The sequence below is a fragment of the Primulina huaijiensis genome, chromosome 17 (assembly GCF_012295235.1).
Source record: "Primulina huaijiensis isolate GDHJ02 chromosome 17, ASM1229523v2, whole genome shotgun sequence".
Taxonomy (NCBI): Eukaryota; Viridiplantae; Streptophyta; class Magnoliopsida; order Lamiales; family Gesneriaceae; genus Primulina; species Primulina huaijiensis.
The window spans coordinates 396,053-405,341 of NC_133322.1; the positions used below are offsets into that span (position 1 = coordinate 396,053).

General features: G+C 36.1%; 3 protein-coding genes across 5 annotated transcripts; all 3 read left to right on the top strand.

The window, feature by feature from the left end:
- The first annotated feature begins 1,191 nt into the window (after window positions 1-1,191).
- Window positions 1,192-3,589, top strand: LOC140962958 (BTB/POZ domain-containing protein At2g13690-like). Of its 2 annotated transcripts, XM_073422094.1 has the most exons (3): window positions 1,192-1,786; window positions 2,248-3,169; window positions 3,285-3,589. In XM_073422094.1, exons 1-3 carry the CDS (start codon window positions 1,214-1,216, stop codon window positions 3,572-3,574), a joined length of 1,785 nt encoding a protein of 594 aa, XP_073278195.1. In that variant the 5' UTR covers window positions 1,192-1,213; the 3' UTR covers window positions 3,575-3,589. The 2 variants fall into 2 exon arrangements, with proteins under 2 accessions (XP_073278195.1, XP_073278196.1); XM_073422095.1 differs by having other exon boundaries at window positions 2,248-3,463.
- Window positions 3,590-5,703: 2,114 nt separating this feature from the next.
- LOC140962959 (photosystem I reaction center subunit N, chloroplastic-like) lies at window positions 5,704-6,593 on the top strand. The gene is made up of 3 exons (XM_073422096.1): window positions 5,704-6,082; window positions 6,207-6,332; window positions 6,409-6,593. The coding sequence occupies exons 1-3, from the start codon at window positions 5,813-5,815 to the stop codon at window positions 6,496-6,498; spliced, it is 486 nt and encodes a 161-aa protein (XP_073278197.1). The 5' UTR covers window positions 5,704-5,812; the 3' UTR covers window positions 6,499-6,593.
- Window positions 6,594-7,520: 927 nt separating this feature from the next.
- On the top strand, window positions 7,521-9,138 carry LOC140963478 (uncharacterized). Of its 2 annotated transcripts, none has more exons than XM_073422819.1 (2): window positions 7,521-8,292; window positions 8,931-9,138. In XM_073422819.1, the coding sequence occupies exons 1-2, from the start codon at window positions 7,574-7,576 to the stop codon at window positions 9,013-9,015; spliced, it is 804 nt and encodes a 267-aa protein (XP_073278920.1). In that variant the 5' UTR covers window positions 7,521-7,573; the 3' UTR covers window positions 9,016-9,138. The 2 variants fall into 2 exon arrangements, with proteins under 2 accessions (XP_073278920.1, XP_073278921.1); XM_073422820.1 differs by lacking the exon at window positions 8,931-9,138 and adding an exon at window positions 8,444-8,801.
- Window positions 9,139-9,289: the final 151 nt, after the last annotated feature.

The window sequence follows — 9,289 nt, forward strand, 5'->3', positions numbered from 1 at the left end:
AAGAACCGCACTAAACCGCACCGCCTAAATCGTTTGTCCTAATATTTGGCTTAAGATTATAATAATTTGTAAACAACATATTCAATTAAAGAAGTCGTCCTTCATTATATATCAACTCTCATAAAAAAATTATTACTCTACAAAGAAAACTTATCATCATCTTAATTATTCTTCATATTAGTCTTTTTGTAGATTATTTATTTCTTTTACTACAATATTTTGTTTGAAGTTTTGAAAGTAAAAATAATAATAAAAATAGTGTAAATGTCATTTTTGTTGTGAATGTGTTATGTTGTTAAATTATTAACTTAGTTTTGAAAATTGATTATTGTTTTATCTAATTTTATCTTTGATTGATTTAAACTATATTTTATATTTGAAGACAATATATTGTTGTTGGTTTAAATTAAATTAGGATATATGTTCTAATATTTTTAATTAAAAAAACCGTAAATCGACTGCAACCATCTAAAAATGCTCAAAACCTAAGACTAATTCTACATGCAAAACCCCGATTATTTTTTTAAAACGCTAACCGAACGCATATGACAATTCGGTTTAATTTTTTTAAAAAAACTGTAAAATCGCACCGTGATTAGCCTTAGTTCTTATGTGTGTGTACAAAAGTTGGTCTGAAATATGCAATATATTATAAATTATATATATAAATTTTCATAGTTTTTCAAATCAAAACTAAAATTATGATAATCTACACTAAAAATATCTATATAAATATTTTTTTAGATTGTATTTGGATTAAAAGATATGGATTTGAGAATGTGGATTCGAAATAACTCTATGTTAGGATAAATAAACAAAGAAAAAAATAATTATTTAAGATATGAAATTCATTACTCAATAGATTTGCTCTAACAAACCAAGATATTTATTATCATGTATTTCAAAGAAATTGTGAAAAATAACTTTTGTAAAACTAAAATCTTGAAAATAAATATCCTCAAATGTATTTGATTATATTCATTAAAAAAAAATTGACCAAAATTATTTTTCAAACATTCTCATATTTTTAACCCTTAGCTTCAAATCCATTGTAACCTTAGCATCAACGTCCATATTTATTTTAACAATCCAAACTTTCCTTTTTTAAATTTAATCTTTAAATTATTTTTGGACGAATTTAATTTAATACATTCCTACTTTATTGTTTCATAAATGTATATTTCTCCCAAACGGTTCACATCAGTTTATCAGAATGAATGATACCACGCGCCTCAAATCGCAACCGAACCACCGTCGCCGCCGCCGCAACCGTTGGTGTTGCTCCTTCACTACTCCACCCCTCAGCCCGGAAAATCCAACCGAATTCCGCTCACACTCCTCTAAAAAGATGGAATTAACCTCCAACTCCCCTCAAAAGCTCCCTCTAGCCCGGCGCATCCTCTCACCTGGTCGGGTTTCACCCATCCCGGATGACCCGTCAATCTTCCATGCCACCCCGAAAGAAAAAACACCCCCCAAACCACCCACGCCTGCTCAAAAGGAGGGCAATCTGGGGATTTTCTACGTGAGGTTGAGTCTTGAGGGGAGAAATGGGGAATCTTTGATTCTGGAGCTTGACTCGGAGATTTTGGCTACAAACAGCTCAATTTTCGCGGATTTAATCGCTGACTATCGGAAGAATTTGAGTGGCGGATTGTGTAAGATTGAAGTACCCGACGTGGAGAATCTGAATGTGTTTCGTGAAACGATCGAGCTCATGCTTGAGGTGGATATTCAAAAGAAGCTCCTCAAGATTGGGGTCCTTCGAGCGATCGATATATTAGAGGTTATCTTCTTTGTCTTTCTTTGTGGTTGTGGCGAACAAGAAGTCTTGATTTTTCTTGGTCTTGAGGGTGTTTAACATGTACGTGTTTCTTGAATTTCCGAGAGATACTTTTGGATCATCTTTCGGGTGTCTTATTTCTATGCATTGAAATCTGACTGCAAATAATACCGATATATGAGAATACCATGTGGTGACAGATCTATTGAGGGCGCGGATGATCATTGAGATATTATAGATGCTGTAAATGATTGCTACATTTGAGTGTGATTATATTCATGTGTTGTATTGCATGTTTCTTTTTGTAGTTTGAGGATTCTTAAGTAGCAATGCAAGATGGTTGGGGTGTGACAATGTGTGCATATATGAAGTTTATGTGGTCGAGTACAGAAAATGATTTATGCACTGGTAATTACTTATTCTTAGTCATACAAAATTTGAAACTCTTTTACTTTTGATGTTAGGTATCAGCAGGTATAATGTTTGCCAGGGGTGTTTCTTCATGTTTAAAGTACCTTGAGGCGGTACCTTGGACCGAAGAAGAAGAGGAGAAGCTGAGGGATGTGTTAAATAGTCTTAATCTTGATGCTGCTGCTACCGCAGAAGTCTTGGACCGGCTCTTTACCCATGTTTCTGTCAATTCCCAACAGACACTGACCAAACACCTTATTTTGTCTATTACCACCTGTACCAATACTAATGCTAGGAATGAATTGAAAGCTTTAGTTAAAGCTCTACTATCCAAAAGCTCTGTCTATGAAAAGGACTCCCTGGAGCTGAATAAGCAAGACATTTTTGCCATTTGTGAGTCATGTCTGGTTTCACTGGTCAGTCTACTTGAAGAGGCCTCCAAAAATGATACAGACCAAAAGCCTGCGAAAAAGGATAAAGATAAACCTTTGTTAGAGCGCACCTCAAAACAAGTTGACAACATAAATTGGTTGCTTGATATCCTACTCGATCACCTAATGGCTGAGGAATTCGTGGATTTATGGGCAAGCCAAAGGGTACTTCATAAAATGCATGAGAATGCATCTCCAATGGTTAGATATGAACTTAGTCGTGTATCAGCTACACTTTTTATTGCAATGGGCAACAGGAAACTGCATTGTCGGTCAGAAACAAGGTTGGCTCTGATTCAGGTATGGTTTAGACCGATGCTGTCAGACTTTGGTTGGTTACAGAGGTGCAGAAAAGGAATAGATACGAAGGCATTGGAGGAGGCTATGGGTCAAGTGCTCCTTACGCTCCCGTTGAAGGAACAAAATGTGCTCTTTATGGAGTGGTTCGGTTGTTTCTCTAAATGTGGCATGGAGTGTCCTAACCTGAGTAAAGCATTTCAAATCTGGTGGCGTCGATCATTCATCCATGGTTTGGGGACTTTAGGTATTGAGTCTAGGTGAATTATCGCGTTGATAATGTTTAACTTGTAGGGTGACGTGTACCATTTAATATTGAACAACATAGGTTAGTTTGATTGTGTAATATTTCTTTGTTGTAGGAAAGCATTCATGCAGTCATTTTGTTAAAACATTGGTTAAGCCATTTTGGCCATTTCTCAACGCAGTGAAGGTTTGGAAAGTCGTTGTCTGCGTTGCTAACATATCTCGCGTACCCAAATCCATGTACCTTGCTTGCGTTTGCTTCCGAATGGTTGATTTTACAGGTAAAATTCAAAATCTTCACTGCACTTGTTCTAGATTCCAAATTCAACCCCCCAAAACATTCAATTTTCTTCTGTTTCATTGTCTTTCCTGTATTTTTACTTTCAAATTTGGTTTACAAAAATAACTCTTATGTTAATCGGTGTATTTTTTTTCTAAAAAATGCATCCTTCACGTTAACAAATTACTATTATTTCTCATCTCATTTTCATATTTTTTTTAGTAAATTTTCACAAATATTAATTTTTTGAAATAGCAAAAACAATTAATTTTTTTTAATATTTCGATGAAAAAATTAGTCTCTAAATTTGGAAAATGATTTGACATTTAATTTCTTAACCAATATCTCCAGGAGGTCCTGGGATCAAAATGCAATTTTTATAAATTTGAGGGGTCCTTTCAACTGTTGAAAATCCCCTAAGCTGGGCTGGAATTGTCTGGGAGCTTGAGAGCTATATGAAATTCATTATCTTAGGCAAGCCCAAGTAATTAAGCTGGTTTTGTTATCAAAAAGTCCTTAAATTTTCACTTACCATTTTTAACCATATAATGAAAATAAACAGGAGTAAGAGGCCAAGCTTTTAAGTTACTAATTGAAGCATTAAAGCAGCAATACCTCTGTTTTGGATCATAATGACAAAATCACAAAACAGAGTTAAAAAGAGAATACAATTTATGCAATGACATCAGGAAAAAAGAAAAGAAAAGAAAAGAAAAGAAAAAGAACCCCTACGAAGCGTAGCTCTCCTCTGCAGCAGCTTCAAATGTTTGGCCAGCAACAAGGTCTGGCACATCGTTGTCATCATCCTCTTGAGCCCCAGCATAAGTAGCAACTTCGCCAGCGGCAGGCACTTGCTTTTGGAACTGCTCTGCCAATTTCTTCTAATTCTCCAAGTTATCAGGACCTGTTTTTCACAATATAGATCTTTCTATGAGCTAAAATAATTTGCACACAACCTGACAAAACTTTGGCTACAACAAAAGTTATCTTACCCAATTGATGAATAATTTGAGGAAGTATATCTTGCAATTCTGCACAGGTATCAAATGAGACATCAAAGTTAATATGATCTGTGAAAATATGCAGAGCTATCAATCTTCCATGTCGTTGCAGTCTTATAAGAATATCCTGACAGATATTTGGGAAAACCCAATGGATGATTTTGTTGATTTGGACATTTCTACTGCCTGGACATACCAAATGCTCGGCCAAATTCAAAAGCTGGCTGAATTGAATAAGCCAGCTGATATTGGCAATTTATTAAACAATATGCCATTGCAATGGCTCGCTGAAAAGCCAGAACAGCGTGTAGCAGGCCACCCTCAACTCTTTCTTTACATCTCAGCTCCAAGAGTCACACAATCAATGCTGCAGCTCATAAAAAGAGTAGAAAACGGAAGAGATTGTCTCGTTTGAGGTGATAGTTTTTATGCTCGTAACTGGAACTTGTAATCCTTTCTCCGGGTGCACGTGTTGGAACTCAAAGCCATCTGCATTTCTGATGGATGTTGAGTAATATATGAAGGCTGAAGTGGAAGGATTGCCTGGTTTATGAAGATTGGTATTTAGTACGTGCTCTGATTAACCTTCCGGGTTTTAGTTTTGAGCCTTGATATCAATGTGATATATCAGCATAAATTGTTGGAACAAAATTTCATCGGATAGGGGATAGGGATAGTAGAAGCCGCCCAACTGTCGATTTTTTTTATTTGACTGGCTTCTTAGGTCCTTTGAAACGCTTTTTCTAGAGATTCTTCAGGAAAATCCGTTTTCCCTGGAGTTATCATGCAGTACCAAAACTGTACACAATTTTGTTTGATGGAAAGAAAAGGATTTCATGTTATCTTTCACTTGGTTGATTACTTTGTTTTCTGAATTGGTTACTATGATAACCGATGGAGCTGGCTTAGCCAAACGCGGGCAGGGTACTTGCAAGTTGTTAAGTACAGTTCTTTAATTCGATCTTGAACAACAACCCGCATCATTTTATAGTTTTTATAAATGAGATGAAATATTGTATTTTTATGTTATAAATTTGCCTCTTTGTTACCCACGGATTCTTGACGTAATTCGAATCAGTGTCCCATTTTTTTTCAAAAAAGAAATTGGATGTTGTAGTAAATCCGTAGCTTATATTTTGATTATTGAAACGGGACGCAAGGCTCGAGTCCACCACATAATTTTGGCTCAAACACAGCATAATTTTGCCATGTGGAATGAGGAAATCTCACCCTATCCACATTCCTACCACACCCCTTCATCCAACTCATGTTCATCACCAGCCTAGATACCAAAATCTCTTCACACAATATTTACATTCTTAAAGCCTCAGCACTATTATACTGTTAGCCTATTTCTGCAGAAATGGCCACCATGACTTCTAGCGTCCTGGCCTGTGGCTATGCCATTTCAAGGCCGGAGATCAACTCCAAGATCAATTTGTCTCCCTGCGTGGCCACCCCGGCTCGAAAAATGCCTGTGATCAAAGCCCAACAGCAGGTTGAGACTAGTGACTCAGGCCGAAGAGCTGCCCTTCTTGGTCTAGGCGCCGCCATTTTCACCGCCTCTATCTCCACTTCCTCCGCCAATGCTGGCGTAATCGATGATTATTTGGAGAAGAGCAAGGCCAACAAGGTTAGTTCTCACAGCTTCAACGCTCATAATAGAATTTTATGGGATATTTTAACAAGCTTGGGGCAGGTGCAAAAGGAAATGGGGCGAATTTAGTGAATGTTATGCATGAAAATTTTGGTCGTAGGAACTGAATGACAATAAGAGACTGGCAACTAGCGGGGCGAACTTTGCTCGAGCGTACACAGTTCAGTTTGGAACATGCAAGTTCCCTGAGAACTTCACTGGCTGCCAAGATCTTGCCAAGCAAAAGGTTTGTCTGATTTGAAAAATGATCACTATCTGCAAATCAAAATAGTAGATGTTGAGTAGTAATTTATTTGATGCAGAAAGTGCCATTTCTTAGCGATGACTTGGAGTTGGAATGTGAAGGGAAAGACAAATACAAGTGTGGTTCCAACGTGTTCTGGAAATGGTGATAAGATATTGTTATATCTATTTTTTTCTGTCTCTTTTCTCCTGCATAATGTGCTACTTTTGAATTCAAGAAATAATTCTTCTCTTGATTCTTGAACTTTCATGTTGTAATTTTCTTGTAATCTTTTATTCTCTTTTTGGTACTTATGGGTAAGGTAATTATATAGTTTCATGCCGGCAGAAATCTGGAGCTATTGAGCACAAGAAATCACGAATGCTTTATTCAAACAAGTACATAAACCCACACCTCAGAATAGATTTCAGCGGGAAAAATACAAATTTCATGGATGAACGCACTTGTCATTAATTATGCTTAGTAATTTGGACAGTGGAAGAATTGATTTTTAACGAAAGAAACAAAGAGCCATGAGTCACGACAATGACGAGATGAGTTCTTTTAATAAAAAAAAAAACTACTATTTACTATTAAATTAAATACAATAAAGAAAACACTAATGATATTGACATATTAAGATTATTTTTCTAAAAAAATAAACAATTAAACCATCAAAAAAAATTTGGGAGAGATCTTGTAATCAGGCCAAGAAACTTTTGCGAGTACAAACACACATATATATACACACACATACATGATACGGTACATATATAATTTGCAAGACTGTTGGTAAAGTTAAAGATATTTGAATAATTGATCATATATGACCCATTTGTCAATTGCTATCACCAAGACTAAGAAGATAGTTATAATTAATTTACTTAAAATTTCTCCAGGCATGATGTAGCTTTTAAAGCATTTCACCTTGCTTAATTTGCATCATAAAATCTTGCACCGAATATGAAAACTCAAATTTTATTTATTTTTATAACGAGAATCCGAATAGTAGTATGCAGACCACGATAATCCAGTATACCATGTTGCAAATCAATTTTTGGTGCTTACTATTTTAGATCCACAAAGCAAATTGGGACATGGAGCACACTTTTTAAGAATTAGAATTGTCTCACTTTGACTGAATTATGCAACTTAAATTACTGTTGACCGAGTCTTCCCACCTTTAAATTCACATATTTTCCTCGACTTTCAACAGATGCAAAAACTTTTTCTGTGTTTAAAAAATGGCAATAACAAGTGATTTCAGGTTCTGGGAAGAAAGGGTGCCGATTCATCGACAAAGTTCCGGCTATTCGAGTGGCGATTATGTCGAATTTCAGGTTCAAAAACACCATGATCAAGATCAATTCAGCACCACCAATTCACCTCCATTGTGGACAAAAATTCCCAAGAATTCACCACATGAAGCTAAATATCCATTGCTGCCGCACGACCACCACCACAGCAGCTGTTTATCGCCGACATCCCGTTCGCGATCAATCTTGGCTGGCAAAAGAGAGCTCATGGAGATGATTAAGGACTTGCCGGAATCGTCCTTCGAGCTCTCGTTGAAAGATATCGTTGAAGATCATGCAGAAGTGAAGGAAGTGGTGTTGGTAGATGAGATCAAGGAAGCGAATCATAAAATCGGGAAAAGAATTATCCAACGTCGGAATAATAACAACAAGAACACAAGCAGTAAAATTTGCAGAACTGAGAGCATGGAGAGTGGGGTTTTCTTGCTGAAAATGTTCCTGCCAGCGTCTTTGATCAGTTCCAAGAAGAGATCAGAATCAAGAAAATGGCCCATTAATAATGGTGCTCAGCCGGCGTCCGAGGGATCTGAGAAATCACAAACCAGTTCAAAATGGTGGAAGATTACGTTTCTATTTCTACGAGATTACAAGAACAGAAGAAATATCGGCGGAAATATTAACAGTGAGATCAGTTTCCGGAAAAACAGGTTTGTGTCTTTGCTTACTTTCATCTCATGCTTGGTTAAAAATTGGAATTTTCAAGTGAAGAAGTGTCAAATTCATTAAATATATGAGACATGAATGCAAAAAACCCGTGAAAAAATTCCTTCGACATCAACTGATAATGTTTAAGGACAGAAAATATTTTCCTTGAAGATTTGGTGGCCTTACGGAGAAAATGAAAGTCAACTCCATTTAGTACTTGACTTGAGCTCAAATCACAACGCAGCTGAATGAGCCAAGCGGGTCGGGTTGGCAAGAGCTCAGCCCACTTGACCCGCTAAAAATGGTGTGATTCTAGTATAGTACAACTGTGAACTGAGTTAAGCTTGGGTTTGAAACCCAGCCCAATCTCTTGGCTATCCTGGAGACCAAGAAAGAAGAAATTTTCAATAATTCAAATAAAATCTTTTTCTATGCTAAAGAAGTGTTATGTTTTATTGCTATTTTTCCATTGAAATTTATGCTCAACTTCTTGGAGTGATATCATCAATATATAATTTTTGTTTAATCGATACGTACTTTTACATATCGACATTAGATATATATCTTGGAGCAATCGGAACTCGAACCCGAGCCCAAAAAATCAGCCACATATAATATATATATACTCACTATACTGCAGATTGGTTGATGGAAGCTGCCAGTGGTGGCTGTGCTTTCATAGGAAATGCAGATCGAGCGGACAAAGCCGAGGCAGCCTATTCTAAATCAATTTTCATTCTCTTAATTATCAACATGTTAACGATGTACATGGTTCTACGTAAAGAACTAACATTTTTAAATTTTCATATACGTCGTTATTTGAATACAATGAAATTTCTAATTTTCGTGTAAAATTCTGTGTTTATCTGATTTAATCGACAACGCATTTAAGTTATAACGATTTATTCGACGTTATTATATTATACATACATACATAGAATTAATATAGCGGGATGTAATTGTTGGAAATTTGAATCAAATTTAGAGTTTAATAAAAAT

Excerpts from the sequence above, each read along its gene's own strand:
- LOC140962958 (XM_073422094.1), top strand. The coding sequence starts at position 1,214 with ATGAATGATACCACGCGCCTCAAATCGCAACCGAACCACCGTCGCCGC. Across the intron at positions 1,787-2,247 it reads GAGCGATCGATATATTAGAG|GTATCAGCAGGTATAATGTT; the intron begins GTTATCTTCTTT and ends TTTTGATGTTAG. Across the intron at positions 3,170-3,284 it reads CCATGGTTTGGGGACTTTAG|GAAAGCATTCATGCAGTCAT; the intron begins GTATTGAGTCTA and ends TCTTTGTTGTAG.
- LOC140962959 (XM_073422096.1), top strand. The coding sequence starts at position 5,813 with ATGGCCACCATGACTTCTAGCGTCCTGGCCTGTGGCTATGCCATTTCA. Across the intron at positions 6,083-6,206 it reads AGAAGAGCAAGGCCAACAAG|GAACTGAATGACAATAAGAG; the intron begins GTTAGTTCTCAC and ends TTTTGGTCGTAG. Across the intron at positions 6,333-6,408 it reads AAGATCTTGCCAAGCAAAAG|AAAGTGCCATTTCTTAGCGA; the intron begins GTTTGTCTGATT and ends TATTTGATGCAG.
- LOC140963478 (XM_073422819.1), top strand. The coding sequence starts at position 7,574 with ATGGCAATAACAAGTGATTTCAGGTTCTGGGAAGAAAGGGTGCCGATT. Across the intron at positions 8,293-8,930 it reads ATCAGTTTCCGGAAAAACAG|ATTGGTTGATGGAAGCTGCC; the intron begins GTTTGTGTCTTT and ends ACTATACTGCAG.